We start from the raw sequence: 15,793 nt of genomic DNA, 5'->3' as shown, positions 1-15,793 counted from the left end.
ATTGTCTTGTCAGCCATTGTGATTGGCTTATGTGGGGGTGGTTTTGGGTAGTACATGTATCCTGCGTTATAGGACGCATACCCCCCTAATATGTAATTTGGCTTCATGCATCCCCCCAATAAGCAAACCTTTGCATTTATATTAAGTTGCGTTAAACTCTCTCCTACTAAGTTGACTAGGAAATAGCAGATGGAAGGCGCTTTGCCAAGTTTTATGTCAACAAGGCGGGAAAACGGCTCTTATCTGAGATGGGACATGGCACTCCGGGGCGCTGATAATGCGCAAAGGGAGCCAAAGCGCGCGCTGCGTCTTGCAGATAAAGGCACGTTCGCCACCCGCCGGCCGGACAGTCACATAGGCGGCGTGAGCGCGGCGTGGCGTACGTCCCTCGCCACGTGACCTCGGCCAGTCGCCGTTGCTTTACAGTTAAGCAGCAATACAGCAAAGCAGTTCGGCCTGTTCCGCTGATATTTCTTTTCTTATTTATAAGTACAATCATGTTTTCCTTGCCTGGGTATCAAGAATATGGTTTACCACTTCTGTGGCCCATTTGAAATCGATTTAAATAAAAAAATAATTCATTATTTATTCATTTATTATTGCACATGGCCTAAAAATTAGCTGGGCTTTCCTCTTAACTTCGAAAACATCAATGAACGTGAGAATGTCCCCTCCCATCGTATCACGCCCACCTCCCTCCCCAAACTGCCATCCACACAAAGTAAACAAGTCGAGCGCTGGTTTGCGGTTCCGATCTCCTATATCTGCTGTAACGCACACGCGTAACGACTGCGTGGGAACTACCGTATCTCTCAGGCAAGATGTAATGGAGCAGGTTCAGGGCTGAAAGGTCGTTTTGACTTTGGGGCAGAGGGGATAGTTTAGTAGTTATGTGCCGGAGCGCGCATTCAAGCCGGTTTAATTCTCTGATTAAAGCCAAACCGTCCAAAGGAGGAAGATTACTGCTGTTCGTTTGCTGTCTTCTGGTTTCGCTGCATACGAGTCTTAGCAGTCTGCACTCCAAAGGTATGATTTCCTAAACTGCTTTGCTTCAGTAACATGCTATTAATTCCACGACCCCGGACTGAATGAGGATTTGATAGATCGTTACATATTTTAATTGTTTCTTGTAATATATATTTACCGTTATAAAACATTCCGAATTCTTTTTGCCTTTTATCCACCCAAATCCGTAACCAGGATAAGTGGTTAAAAGATGGATGGATTGGATTTACAGCCTTTAAATATATATTCCCTTTAAAACAGATAATGATTTCACCCGACTTTCAACTGCTTATTCCATGTAAATCCAGTGCAGGGCCCACACACACACAATGGGCAGCTTCAGGCATATACCAGTTTACATGTGTTTGGGGGCAAATCATTAACCATGAAGGTGTGAGACTACAGTGCTACCACCTAAACCACAGATAATTTCAAAAATATTCTCCTTATAGGATGTATAGGAGTTAAAAAGAGTTTAAAAAGTAGCTTTCCCTACATATACACTCTCAGGAAAAAAGGGTAAAAATTTGTACCTTTGCTTGTCACTGGGGCTGTACCCCCAAAGGTCTGTCAATTGTACCCTTAGCTGTAGGCAATTGTACCTTTTAAGGCAGAAATGGACTCTGATGAACATTTCTGTACCATTGATGGTATATTAATGCTGTTTGTACCTTTGGGATGTTCCTCAGAGTCTATCTCTGTACCTTAAAAGGTACAAATTAAAGGGTACAGCCCCAATGACAAGCAAAGGTACACATTTTTACCCTTTTTTCTGAGAGTGTATGGCTCGCTCACATCATAATGTAATTGGTTGGCTTTATTAAATGTCAGTTCCTTTTTCACAGCACACCTGCTGCTTGCTGTGGAGCCTGAGAACCCAAAATGCTTTGCTGAAGGAATGCAAGATCTTACCTGCTTCTGGGAGGAGGAGAATGGGGGCACTAAGGAGCACTACAGGTTCACCTACACATACCAGTACACGTATGTGTCACGGGTCTCCTCCGCGCTGTAACCTCTCACAACATATTTTACATTTCATTTCTTTAGCAGACTTTTCTCTAAAATGATGTGCGTTGTTGGGAAAGCAAGGTCAACCAGGGGGTTTGAACCAACAACCTTCTGACTGCAGGCACAGGCTGCTAATCACCTGAGCCACACACCACAGTTAATACTTTTGGTTATTTTTTTCCTGCTCCACCAGACAAAATGTGTCAAAATATTCGCAGACTGAATGTACAATGATGCAACTTTTGTGCGTGACGCACAGTGAAATCGCGTTAAGTCAGCTCCCAAAGTTAGTTTCTCAGCTGGCCTGCGTGGCCAGTATCCTGAGATTTAATTATGTTTCCAGATATAGCAGTACTTATCTGTGGTGATTGATCTTCCAGTGGCTTTCCCTGGCCAGGATCACGCTGCATTGATTCCCTCTGCGTATCCTTTTGTACTTCATTTAATTTGATCCCTTTATGTGTCCTGGTAGGAATGAAAACAGCAGTGAGTGCAATGTGTCAGAGCTACCAGCAGGTGGCAATAAGACGTGGTACATCTGCAGGCCGCCGAAGGTCCAGCACTTTGTGCCCCTGGATATCCGAGTGTTTCGGGAAGGACGGCTGATCCACAACCGGAGCCTGCTAATTGACCATGTCTGTAAGTGTATAAGCTGGGGTCGGTGTAGAGAATCCCTCCCTCTGCCCCCGGAGGTGACCCTGAGCTCACGGCCTGGGCGATCTTATGCCCGCAGTCCTGCTGGATCCCCCTGCCAATATGACGGTGACGAGGACGGGGCAGCAGGGGCAGCTGAGGGTGAGCTGGCAGCCAGTCCGGCTCGCATACATGGACAACAGCATGACGTACCAGATCAGCCACAGCGCTTCTGGCAGCCGCGTGGGCAAGGTACAGCGGGGCGACCTCCCGGGGCGCGTGGGGTGGGACCCACAGACCCACACTAACCCAGCTGCCTGGACCATGTGACCAGCCCCCTGACTCGTGCCCTTATTTAAAGGCCATTTTGCATGCTCACCTCCTGCACTTCCAGATAAACACGGTGCGAGCTGGCAGGGATCTCCTCCTGCAAGGCCTGCAGCCCGACACCAGCTACGACGTGCGTGTCCGGGTCAAGCCCAGCGGCCTTTCCTACAGTGGCTACTGGAGTGTGTGGGCGCCTGCGGTCTCCATGGAGACGCCCCCTGCTGGTGAGAGGAGAAATAAAGAATCTGGAATCTTGATAGCAGTGACCCCTACCGATCTCTCTCATCTCCTCATGAGACTGAAATTGTCCCCCTGCCCCAGCCTCTGATTTTAAAAGAGCTCTTTTCCTGCTCCTCACTGCAGATCTGGATCTGCTTCTCCTGGTTCTGTGTCTCACCATCTCTTTGGTCATCATCCTGTTGTCTCTCATCCTCCTCCTGTCCCATCGCCGGTCAGTAAAAGCCTGCAGTCTTGGTGATGTCACATTATGTTATTTGGGGGGCAGCGTGTGGCTCAGTGGGCTAAGCTTGTGTGCCTGTAATCAGAAGGTCGCCGGTTCAAACCTCAGCACATTTGCGGGTCCTTGAGTGAGGCTCTTAACCCCCCGGGCGCTGCTACAGGTGGCTGCCCTTCGCAAACAGCTTACTCTACAAAGAGCAAGTTGGGGGAGGCGTAAAGACAATTTCCCCACAGGGATCGATGAATTATCAATAATAATTAGATATTTATATTTTATGCCTTCCTGTGTAGTGGGGAAAAAACACAAAACACACTCCTAAAATTTGCTAGTCTGGTGATTTATTCTGTTTGAGATAATCAGTTAGAAAAGCTGTGTCTGCAGCTCTGGAAAAAACTAAGAGACCACTGCATATTTTTTTATAATCTGCATTGTTAAATCCTGGTTTAATCGTGGTTCTGCTGGCAGGAGGCTACATTGAGCGGTAGGTTGCTTCCAGGCTCAAAATTTCTAAAAGAGCAGCACACAAGAACAATGTGAAGCAGGAGACACTGGGAACGACCAGAAACCAGCCAGGCAGAGGGCAGAAGCAACTTTCTAATGGCAGAGATGACCGTCAATTAATCCGACAGTTTCTTATGAACTTATGAATCATAGGATGAACACAAGTGACCTTCAAAAGGAATGGGAAACATTAAGTGGGGTGAAGTGCACTGTGAGGACGGTGTGTATCAGGCTCCTAGAAGCAGGACTGAAGTCCCATAAAGCAAGGAAGAAGCCCTTCATTAATGAGAAGCAGGGAAGAGCCAGGTGGCAGAAATGAAAAATGTTGCTATGGTCTCTTCCTTTTCTCCAGAGCTGCATTAATATGAACATTTTAGAGTAGGACAAAAGCTAATGATGAGTAATTTCCCTTCAGGTTTCTGCTGAAGAAGTTGTGGCCTGAGATTCCCAGCCCTGCAAACAAATTCCAAGGTCTCTTTACTGTGTATGGTGGTGATTTTCAGGTAAATTACTTTATGGCATTCTGTTATGCTTCCATGTAAGTTACCTTGAGACTCCCTGTTATATATCTAAGATAATATTGTTGGCCAAATTAATCAGGGTAAAAAAAACCACAAAAAGCAATATCCCTCTGCAGACATTGGTCACCCACCACCCCAATCCCCCCCCCCCTCCCTCCACCGTCTGCAATGATTAACTATGTCTCTGGAAATTGTATTTGATCACTTTATCCTCATCACCTTCGCACTTTAACAACAGGCATTTGATAGTCTGATGCTGTTACGTTTACTATGATGTTATACCTTTGTGCAGGGGAGTGTCTTGTTTTGGTTGGAAGGTGGGGACTAATGTTTTGGGTGAGAGGAGTGAATAGGTTTGGGGGGAGTGTATGAGTGAGTGTGGGTAGGCTGCCTTGGGGCAGATTTGTTAATTCTTAACTATATTGGTTTTAAAACACTGACTAAGAGTGGCAACTCTAAATTTCGTTGTGTTTAATACTACGTATTTTATGCAATGACAAATAAAGCTTCTAATTCTAATTCTAATTCTAATTCAAATGGTTCATGGAGCTTCATTTGGTTATCACTTCTAAGAAGTTCCTGAAACACTCAGATTTATCTTTTAACACCTCTGTGATTATGACCTGGTGGACCAAATTTCAGCTAAAACATTCCCCCCCTCTGATTTACCCTCAGGAGTGGATGGGTTTTAACACAAGTGACGTCAGGTGGAGGTCGGCTGCATTGTTCATGGGGGAAAACCCATCCGTACTGGAGGTGCTGTGCGAGGCCAGGTTCAGACCTCCAGCTGGTATCTGCTCTGTGTCATCTGGGGCCTCGGACCTCCTGACGGAGGTGGACTTAGAGGAGGATGAAATGGCAGGGAAGGCGAGCCCCAGGTCGATGGAGGTATGCATGGGGCGGCCGCACCACCTTTGGCCGTTTGAGCAGCTCCAGTTGGCGCAGAAACAGCATCCCCTACACACTGGGCATCCCCCACTGGAGCCGAACGACACCTACGTGTCCCTCAACCAGAACTCCCAGCCGGAGGGTCAGGAGAGCGGCCCACTGGACGACGTGTCTGATGAGTCGTGTCCTCTGCGGGTCCTCTTCACTGACTCAGGAACTCCAGTGTCATGTTCAGAATTCGGGTCCCTGAAACAGAGCTCAGGGAGGGTCTCCTCCCAGTTAAGCCTGGACTATCCCCACTGGCCAGTTAAGGGAGGGGGCTATGTCTGTATGACGGGGACCGATTCAGGGATTTCAGTGGACTACAGCCCAATGGGCACTGGCACCAGCATGACAGCCAATATGGGCCGGATATCTGCCAACAAGTATGATTTCCTCCCGTCCAGGTGTCCTTACTCTGGACAGCCCGTTCAGTCCAGTTGTTGAGTACAGGATAGCTGGTCAGAAACATTCACGCGGTGTCCACAGGACGTTCTGAAGGTTCTTGAGCTCCAAAGAGGTGGAATTGTTTTGCCGGAAACAGAGCATATTATTGGTACAATAACTTTGGCCAATACCAGAGATTTACGGAAGTTTGAGAGCGTCTTTTTTGAGAGACGGTACAGTTTGATGAGTGAAAAAGGCAACCAAGGAGGAATGACTCTGAAGACTCAGACGCTCACAGGGTTTCTCCCATGATACCTTTTATATCACCATTTATATGAACTGTGCACATGCGGAACACACAAACGCTGAGGTCTCTCCAGGTCGTGGTTAAAACCACCTGTTATTTGTATTATTAGCAAAACCAGAAAAAAGCTTAAATATTTTATTCCATATTTCTTGCAAAAGTGAATAGTCTGTCAGCAGTACTAAGAGTCGTGAAATGTAATAACTTTGAAAAGCAGATCCTGAAGTATGTGTGGAATGGTTGTTTGTAGTCAGGATCTCTCTGTGGGGTCCCCCTGGTGGCCAATACCCACGTATGACATGCCAACCATGGGCGAGGGCCGCGGGCAGCGTTGCGGCCAGTCTTGTGGCTAAGAGATTGTAAGTAGACATCCTAGGCAGAGCACTGCTGTTGTACCACTGAGCGACTTGAAATAGCTGGCAATAATAATCTTCCTCTTCCACTGACATACTGGCTTTATAGATGATATTATGGGTGTTATTATCTACAGCATTCAGTTTTGTGCTTCCAGAGCAAGTAGTTTTGTAAAATTCTGTAAGTATATTGGCATTTGGATGTGACTGTATTAGGTATGTCTTTTAAATACTGTTGTCTGTAAAATGAATGAAGCTTTTTTACAATATATTTTTGTACCACAGATGTTTTTGAATATTACAGTGTTAAAACATGTATGGATAAAAATAAAAGGTGCTTTTCTTATATAGTGGTGATGTTAATTTTAATATATACGTGAAATGTGTTGGTAAAGTGGATTGTTGGGTAAGAATGTGGCCTCAAACATTTTTCAAGGATGAGGGCTGCCCCCCCCCCCCCCCCATATTTCCATGCCATGTACCCTGCAGTTGCTGGGATGGACTCACAGTGTAGATAACCTTGTTGTCAAGATATCTACCACAATATGGAAATTTATGCAAATTTAGTCCCAAAATTAGATTTATAAGATTAATAAGAGTAAAATGAAAGGCTACCAGTTTCATAGAGGACATTGTCTGTCTCTCTGGGTTAACCGGTAGGCCTGGATGTTACCTCAGACATTAACTCATTCATTCCAGTAATAAAACCACTGTGAACATGAACATACAAACCCAGTCACAAGTTTCAGTGATGGTCAAAGTAGAGTAAATAGTTAATGGTTAATAGATAGAATCAGAGTCAACTCATTTTATTGACAGTATGTACTAACATACCAGAAGTGTTTGTGGTCCAGTGCCAATCATGCAGTGCACAGTATTTCAAGACATACAGGAGAATAATTCACAGAACACTATGTGTGGGGAAAAAAGGAATGCAAATAAGAATACGAAACATTTACAGACGACACAGTGCAAGACGGCTTGAAACAGTAAATTAACACGGTACATGAGGTTTACTTCCTGCTGGGTGATGCCCTCCTCAGGGAATACTCCAAGCTGGCCTGGTCAGCCCCGCCCACATCGCCCCCTATTTTGCACCCAAGCCAGCGCAGTGGCTCTTAATCAGCATCAGAGTAGCCGGCTGAAGCACGTCACCTGGGTGCAGGTAAGGGATCACTAACCACCAAACGAACAACATGCCTTGATATGAATTGTACCATTTCATGTTCATTAACATTTGAAAAGCACATGTGCATGCTGAAGGAAGAAGTAGACGTATATCATTTATTTGACTTTTTATGCCACTTTTAATATTTTTCTACCAACAGATGTTTTGGCTATTATGTGTCAGGTAAAATTCTAGCTCAAAATGGGAAAATAAATTGTTGGGCCATCTTTGGCAAACAGAACTTTCCATATTTACATTCTTTGTTAGAGTAACTTGCCATATTTTACCACTAAAGCTGTTTTTTTGACACATAAAACTGCTGTAACAAAGTTCATACAGTTTATAGAATCAGTATGAAAGTAACATCACACAGTTTTTGTGGTAAAAAAATAGCATGATTTTTAATGGCTTAGATAAATACATATGAACCAAGATTTGTTCATTTTATACATAGAGAATGGTTGGCATTCGTGTACAGACAGTTTAGGGCTTGTCAGTGTTTTATTGCTGGGCTTCGTGTCGTAGGTCAGGTGTCACGGAGGAGGAATCTGCCTGAAAATTAGACACATCATCCCCAGGGAGCCGTTTTGTGTGAGTTTCACAGATGACCACATTCATATATCGCCATTTGGGAAATATGCTCAACACTCCCAAATTTTCTCTATTGATTGGTTCATAGGTGTATGTGTGTGTGTGTCTCTATAGCTAATCACCATTTAAAGTGTCTCCCACTATAGTCCATTAGAAATTTCTAGAACAATTCAGGGAGTTTCTGGTTTATTGTGTGTTGCAGATGTCCATGAAATCTTATTGCTGTTTATTGCTGCAGATGATGGTTCTGTTTGCCAAGTAATGCATCAGCTGAAGTAAAATTCAAAAGAGAGGTGAAAAAAGTCATAAAAAGGGATAGATGAGATGACTCACAGATGGGAGGCTGCCTTCAGGGAACAGGACACTGGATAGTACACAATAAACCTGCAGGTGTTGTTTGTTTTTTGTGCTGTGACTTCCTGTTTGAGTCTTTCACAAGGAGTTGGTCACCACTGTCTGGCAGCAAACATTTTCTCTGTCCTTGGCCATTTCTCCAATGAGTGTCTGAAATTAACCTTTGGATAGATGAGGCATTTTTATGAAGTTTCTGATGAAGTGTCCTGCTTCAGCACACAATATTATATTGGTTTGACAACTTTGATTATCTAATGAGATTTACAAACAGGGTAGATGCTTATTGGTTACGCGCAAACACATTCACTGATATATCAAAAGCCTATGTTGAAAGAATTGACCAAAAATAAATGTTTTCATACAAATGCACACAGACAATTCTCACTTTAACTTAAATGTGGAAATTTTATAATGTAGAGTAGGGGTGTCAAACTTAAGGCCCATGGGTCACATCCGACCCGTGGTACAATTGTATGTGGCCAGCGCGATGTCTTATGTTTATCAGAACTCCAAATCCCAGATTGCACAGCGACAGCTAGCGTGTTGGCACGTCAATCAAGGAAGGGCTGCACGATATAACATTGCGATTATATGGCGCATGTGAAATAATTACCAGTGCTTTAGGTGACGGCAAAACATTTGTCCGGACAGCAGGTGTTCGGTACTGTAGGGACGTTGACGCCTACAATTTGGTAAACAGAGAGTAGTGCGCTTATAATATTAGTAATCTGTATAAATTTGGCATGTCCCTGTGTTTAATAAAGAAATGGGGACTTCAAAAAGTATCGCACAAACACCGACATCGTGTTTATCCACAATAGCCCCCCTTTCAAAAGATCTTGTGAATGCTGAGATATCTCTTTCTTCACCATCACTTCAGTGCTTATAAATCGCTTCCATGATATACCAAAAACAGTGGTATGTGGTGTCTCCGCTAACCGAATTTAATAAGCATAATGATACGCTGAATTTATACAGATAACTAACTCATGGACATCAATGTGACCCCCAAACGCTGATGAATTTGGCAGAGTGAATTTAAATGCGTTTTTTCTTTTTGCATTTATCTCATGTCATTTCAAGGTAGACTGTTAATATAGCCTATAGATGTATTCTTGAAATATTTGTACACGTTGAACAAATAGATCATCAAAAATATTTTCGTTTTGCGTGCTGTCAATGCAAAACAGTGACTTTAGATTTTGAGGAAGTTATTATTTTGGCTTTTTTGATTCCCTGCGATAAAACATTTTCATTGGAAATGACTCGGCGAAAAACGGCTTTTATAGATGAAGGCAAAACATTACTGATGTGTTTTTTGTTGTTGTTGTTTTTAATGTGATCTCTCATTTGTTTGTTTAATGTATAAACTTGGCTTATTCTGAATTGTAATATGTCTTGGGAGAGGTTAAGGGTATCATACATATTTCTGTATGAATAATTGGCCATAATACATCTGATTAAACATAGTCAATTTAAGACTTTTTCAATAAATATTGACCTAGTTCGGCCCTCAAATTTAACTCCGTTTTTAATTTTGCCCCCCTCTGTGATTGACTTTGACACCCCTGATGACGTCTGTAAAACAAGGCAGCACGTCATAACATTTCCCAACCCAGCAGTGTGTGGCACTGTGTGACTCTGTGGGCTAAGAGTCTATGCCTGTGATTGGAATATCTGCTTTTCATTTATAGGGTAAGATTAGGGCAGACTTGCCATAATTACACGTAATACTGTGTGGAACTATAAAAATATCAGATATAAATATGATGAAAATGTGGGACTTCGTGGTCAAGAGCTAATGAATAACCACAATTAGCCTAGAACCCATTGTCTGTAGGTCAAACACCCCTGTTTACATTCAGCTGATAAAACATCATAAAATTTGATATTGCGCCTTTGCTTCCTGCCTGTAATAAACGTCCCTATCATTGTCTCACTGGCTTCTGTGTCCCTTTTCCCCTTCTGTTTTAGGAATAACAGACACCAAAAATGTGCTGCTCTGATTTCCTTAGAGTCGTCATGGTTGCCTTCAATGGCATCATTTTCGTAAGTTGACATCCTTTCCTTCCCTAGTAACTCTTTTCTCCCCTTCTTATAAATATTGTGCAGAAATATTTTGCTAAAAGAAGGGTGTAAGTTTAGTACATACTGGCATGTGACATCTCATCTGCTTTACAACTGGACTAAGATGGTTCAGACAAACATTACATCACAGGATTATCTCCGATTTACAAAGGTGTCATGCTTTCACTCCTTTGGGGTCTTGTGACTTTTCTTTGGATAGATTCTGATGTTTCAGTTTTACTTAAATATAATCCAACCATCCATCCTCTAAGCACTCATCCTGGTCAGGGTCATAGAGGGCCTTAAGCTGATCCCGTGTAGCACAGGGCAGTAGACTGATTGAGGTAATCAGTTTTAATATATCATGGGAATGAATGAATAAAACATGGCCTGAATTAATAAAATGTAGGCAAGATTTAATACGTCATGGGAACAAATTAGTACAATGTTGCCACGATATATATAATTTTTATCGTTATGTCATGAACAGGCTCCCGCAGCAAAAATAATACTTGACCTTACAAATAATATTTAATAAGGGTATAAAACATGGCTGAAAAAGACAAAAAAAATTAAAAATTCAAATGTTTATAGCAGCAATTCTCAATCTGTGGGTCGCGACCCAAATTTGGGCAAGTCCTGAAAGGGTCGTGAGGCAGAGTTGGAAATGTAAGCATTTTAAAACCAGAAAGCTCCTATGCTGATCCACGATCAGATTTCCCTTCCTCAGTCCTACAATTAATCTATATAAACAGTTCTTGAGTCTGTAACTGCTTAGAGCAAAACTAGTGAACACTCAACCAATCCAAGAAGCCAAACCACAGTTGCTTAATTTACAATCCACTGGCACATCCAATCAGATTTATGCGATAGGAATTGATTGACGTAAATTGCAGAGTGTACTGTGTGCTGCTTGATCATAGCATTAATTTAAAACTATACTTGATATAGGGTCTCGACTGAGCTGGCATGTTAAAATATTTGGTCGCGATACAAAAAACTTTGAGAACCTCTAGTTTATAGGGTCCTGTTCCTTGTGCTTTCCAATTAAAGCCCTGTTTATGAAGTGTGTTGACAGAAGCCAATCAAGGAAATGCTTTTAGTTACTGTTAGTTGAACTGATCTGTCTTGAACAGATGGATATGTTCATGTTTGTTATTGTAAACAGCTGTACGGTCAAATACACCCAAGCCCCGCCCCGCGCCGGCTCTGGACCTCCCCTCTCTCACCCCCACTGATCTACCCTGCCTGACAGTTGGCAGGGGCCGCCATCTTGGGCGTAGGTATCTGGGTGAAGGTCGACAGCGGTTCCCTGCTGAAGATCCTAGACCAGGTCGACAATATGCCAGTGGAGCTGAACCAGATCTTTTATGTGGGCTACCTGCTGATCGCGGTGGGAAGCGTGCTGGTGCTCCTGGGGTTCCTGGGCTGCTGTGGGGCCATCAAGAAGAGTCCCTGCATGCTGCTGACGGTGAGCTATCTCCTCAGTCTCGCACTCCACTAGCAAGGCCCATCGTCTCCCATTCAGCCCAGTATGGCTTACTCTGTTGGATTTCCAGTTTCCCAAGGCATTTTGTATTGGCATAAAACGCCTGCTGTTTTCATCACACTTTGCTTTCTAAAAGTATCTCTCTTCTTTAGTTCTTCGTCATCGTGCTCCTGGTCTTCATAGCGGAAGTGTCCGGGGCGATCGTGGTCCTGGTTTTCAAACCTCTGGTGGGTGATGTCACAGGCTGCGTCGCCGCAGACAGCAGGACTTCCTGACGTGCCTGGTGTCCAAAATGGCTGAACTCTCTATTGTTGTGCTACAGGTTGATACATTAATCGAAAAAATAGGCACTGAAGCGGTCCAAAAGATCAAAACGGATTATGGGAAAAATCCAAACCTTACTGAACTTTGGAATGATACCATGGATGGGGTACAGTATCAAAAGAGATGTGGATTAAACCATCCTAAACATTATAAACGCAACAGAATGTCTGCATTCATCTATATCAGTGGATGGTTTTGAGATAAAAAGATTGAAACGATTATTTGTGATTTATTACTGTTCATTATTCAAAGTTAGTATATCTGTGTCATTAGCATTTAAAGATATCAGTTAAGGAGCAGGGAGCCAAGCGAATGAAAACAAAGGTAGAGACGGGAAATGGATATTTCTGGATGGAGTGAAGTATAAAGTACTTTTGGCTTCAGACAAGGATCATTCGCTTAGTGTAGTCGTTTGCTCTCTGTTTAATGTGTTTTAACAGCTGTCCCAGCATTTTTAAACATGCATATTGTCTAATATATTCTTCCGTGTCTCCTGTAGCTGAACTGCTGTGGATTTCATAACTACACAGATTTCACAGACTCCCCTTTTTATAATAATAGTAGACACACCTACCCACAGACGTGCTGCAAGGGGAGTCCCTGTAACCTGCAATCCGCCAGCACTTCGGTACTGGTGAAACCAGCGGCTTCCATTATCTTGTTTTCCCATTTTTCTTTCCTTCCTGTGGTATCATTTGGTTATTGCCCAATTCATTTGCGTAGCTACGAAGATGCGCGTTTGTATATTTTTTGTGTGTCTGCTTGCGGTTTTGTTCATACCTGACTATTTTCATTGTCTGCCCTTTACGTTTCTTTCCATGAGAGTCCTGGATAAACCCTTGACGATCTTCCTCTTGTTCCTCCAATGTTCTTCCATTACAGCAAGTGAATGGCTGCTATTTTGAGCTGGTGAAATTAATAGAGAATAATGCAGTTATCCTGGGAGCAGTGGCCCTAGGGATTGCTGCACTGGAGGTATGGATCACTGCCCGGCTCCACTGCACCCATGAAATACCCCCATAGCCATTCGTTATATTTGACTAGCAGTAGCATTGACAGAAGACAAAACATCAGTAGGGATCCTTTAATGCATGGGCTGAAGATATGGGGCAGGGCTGCCAACTTTGGTCAGCTGGCTGGCGTGAGATTTTCAATTCGAGGCAAGTCTGCACCGGCATTTATATGTACGTGACAGTTTTATTACCTTGTAAATAGCCTGTAGTGTCTGCAAACTACCCCAATGATTTTGATGAAGCTAATTTTAGGTTAATAATGGAATAATATAGATTTGCTGTAAGATTCCTTGCGTGAGCGTGAGAGTCAGAAAGCGTGAGAGTCAGAAAGCGTGAGAGTCACGCCAGATGCACGAGGGTCGGCAGCCCTGCCGGGGGCGTCGGCTAAAAAGGGCCTCAACTGACTTTGTTGAGTTAAATTATTTTTTAGACAACTTTTATTATTGCCACCAACCCCCGCCGCCGACTACACCATGGCAAATAATAGTAGGGGGTCTCTGGCCATGTTAGTCTGTCTCTTAGCCACAGAACAGGGGCAGGACCGCGGGCGGTGCTGATTTTGGGTGGTCTCTGGGCTGGTCCACACACACACACACACACACACACACTGTCAATCTGCCGCCCTTTCAGATTGCTGCAATGGTGGTTTCCATGCAACTGTACCGGAAGAGCTTGCATGAACACTGAGACAACGGAGCAGATCAGTCTACAGTTTTTGTCTATCTACCCGTCTGTGTCTTTATACATTAAATCAGTTTTCCTATTTTCCACCCACAGAATCACAATATATTGTTCAGAATTACACTTTAATATACAATATTTTATGTTGAGTTTTAATCTGAAAACATATGCTTGCTAATTTTAAGAGCAAATATTACATTATTTAATAATTCAAATGTATTTTTTTATGTATAGAGTTTTTAATTTAGATATTATGTTTTCATGTCAACAGGAAAATACTATGTGGTATTTTGTATTCATTGAAATTAGATTGAAATATTAAAATGTATGTTACAGAATTGTGGATTGTTATTTTGTCTGTGCATCTCTTAGTTATTGTGGTACAGTACAGAATACTGTATGCTATGCGCTATTTTATCTTTGCCGTTTTAGGTTTAAGCTGCAAATATAAGTTGCAATTTAGAACAGAAATTATAAAATGGGAAAATATCTCAGGCGACATCCACAGGGAAGCACCCTGGACAGGATGCCAGCCTATCACAGGGCAGGGGACACCCTGGACAGGATGCCAGCCTATCACAGGGCAGGGAAGCACCCTGGACAGGATGCCAGCCTATCACAGGGCAGGAGACACCCTGGACAGGATGCCAGCCTATCACAGGGCAGGGGACACCCCGGACAGGATGCCAGCCTATCACAGGGCAGGGGACACCCTGGACAGGATGCCAGCCTATCACAGGGCAGGGGACACCCTGGACAGGATGCCAGCCTATCACAGGGCAGGAGACACCCTGGACAGGATGCCAGCCTATCACAGGGCAGGGGACACCCTGGACAGGATGCCAGCCTATCACAGGGCAGGGAAGCACCCTGGACAGGATGCCAGCCTATCACAGGGCAGGGGACACCCTGGACAGGATGCCAGCCTATCACAGGGCAGGGGACACCCTGGACAGGATGCCAACCTATCACAGGGCAGGGGACACCCTGGACAGGATGCCAACCTATCACCGGGCACAAACTCACAATCACAAGTAGATATTAACTGCAGAACATTCCACAGTTTTAATAAATAAACTTCAAACAAAGATGCAATGACTACAGAGATTTGCTCTAGTATGGTTCCATTAGCACAATCGGTTGCGACTGTTTTCTTTTCCTTCGCTGGGACATTGATCTATACATAATATTTGGATATTTAACTTGCGGAATAGCTTGGTCTAATGAGGCATTTTAGATCCACGGGCATCAAAGTCACTGTTTTCGCAAAGTCACAGTCACCACTAGCAGGCAACAGGAAATTCAAAGAGAATCAAATTAATAACAAAAAAATATGCCGGGGGAAAAAAATCCACGGACAGGCTCGTCAGACTGCTTGGAATGTAGTAGATATAAATATAATTATAAACAGCGAGAAGATTAAGGCGCAGTTCACTCCAAAATAAAAAAAAGATTTTTTTAGATGTGCTATACTGCTATTTATCCATCTATCTCAGGGGAGTCAAACTCCAGTCCTGGGGGGCCAGAGTCTCTCATTTAACACACCTGATTCAAATCCTTGCACATCCTTGTGCAAATTATCACACAGATCTTGAGCTGAATCATTTGTGGTGGAACAGGGAAAGAGCTAAGCTACACAGGGCTCTGGCCCCCCAGGACTTGGGTGTGACACCCCTGGTC

The 15,793-nt window shown here is 43.5% G+C and overlaps 2 protein-coding genes across 3 annotated transcripts; both read left to right on the top strand.

Moving 5' to 3' along the window:
• Positions 1–696: 696 nt before the first annotated feature.
• Positions 697–6,772, top strand: LOC111833539 (erythropoietin receptor-like). The gene is made up of 8 exons (XM_023791901.2): positions 697–1,026; positions 1,851–1,986; positions 2,486–2,652; positions 2,747–2,898; positions 3,041–3,197; positions 3,337–3,424; positions 4,350–4,437; positions 5,131–6,772. The coding sequence occupies exons 1-8, from the start codon at positions 891–893 to the stop codon at positions 5,827–5,829; spliced, it is 1,623 nt and encodes a 540-aa protein (XP_023647669.2). The 5' UTR covers positions 697–890; the 3' UTR covers positions 5,830–6,772.
• Positions 6,773–7,472: 700 nt separating this feature from the next.
• Positions 7,473–14,452, top strand: LOC111833495 (tetraspanin-1-like). Of its 2 annotated transcripts, XM_023791793.1 has the most exons (9): positions 7,482–7,591; positions 8,120–8,185; positions 10,514–10,588; positions 11,862–12,077; positions 12,248–12,322; positions 12,418–12,525; positions 12,919–13,047; positions 13,302–13,394; positions 14,063–14,452. In XM_023791793.1, the coding sequence occupies exons 3-9, from the start codon at positions 10,532–10,534 to the stop codon at positions 14,117–14,119; spliced, it is 735 nt and encodes a 244-aa protein (XP_023647561.1). In that variant the 5' UTR covers positions 7,482–7,591; positions 8,120–8,185; positions 10,514–10,531; the 3' UTR covers positions 14,120–14,452. The 2 variants fall into 2 exon arrangements, with proteins under 2 accessions (XP_023647560.1, XP_023647561.1); XM_023791792.2 differs by lacking the exons at positions 13,302–13,394; positions 14,063–14,452 and having other exon boundaries at positions 7,473–7,591; positions 12,919–13,295.
• The last annotated feature ends 1,341 nt before the right edge of the window (positions 14,453–15,793 follow it).

This window comes from Paramormyrops kingsleyae, chromosome 5 (assembly GCF_048594095.1).
Source record: "Paramormyrops kingsleyae isolate MSU_618 chromosome 5, PKINGS_0.4, whole genome shotgun sequence".
NCBI lineage: Eukaryota > Metazoa > Chordata > Actinopteri > Osteoglossiformes > Mormyridae > Paramormyrops > Paramormyrops kingsleyae.
This window is presented reverse-complemented; position numbering and strand designations above follow the sequence as displayed.

Coding starts and splice junctions, on each gene's coding strand:
- LOC111833539 (XM_023791901.2), top strand. CDS start 891: ATGTGCCGGAGCGCGCATTCAAGCCGGTTTAATTCTCTGATTAAAGCC. Junction 3,198..3,336: donor CATGGAGACGCCCCCTGCTG/GTGAGAGGAGAA, acceptor TCCTCACTGCAG/ATCTGGATCTGCTTCTCCTG. Junction 4,438..5,130: donor TGTATGGTGGTGATTTTCAG/GTAAATTACTTT, acceptor ATTTACCCTCAG/GAGTGGATGGGTTTTAACAC.
- LOC111833495 (XM_023791792.2), top strand. CDS start 10,532: ATGTGCTGCTCTGATTTCCTTAGAGTCGTCATGGTTGCCTTCAATGGC. Junction 10,589..11,861: donor CCTTCAATGGCATCATTTTC/GTAAGTTGACAT, acceptor CCTGCCTGACAG/TTGGCAGGGGCCGCCATCTT. Junction 12,526..12,918: donor GGAATGATACCATGGATGGG/GTACAGTATCAA, acceptor TGTCTCCTGTAG/CTGAACTGCTGTGGATTTCA.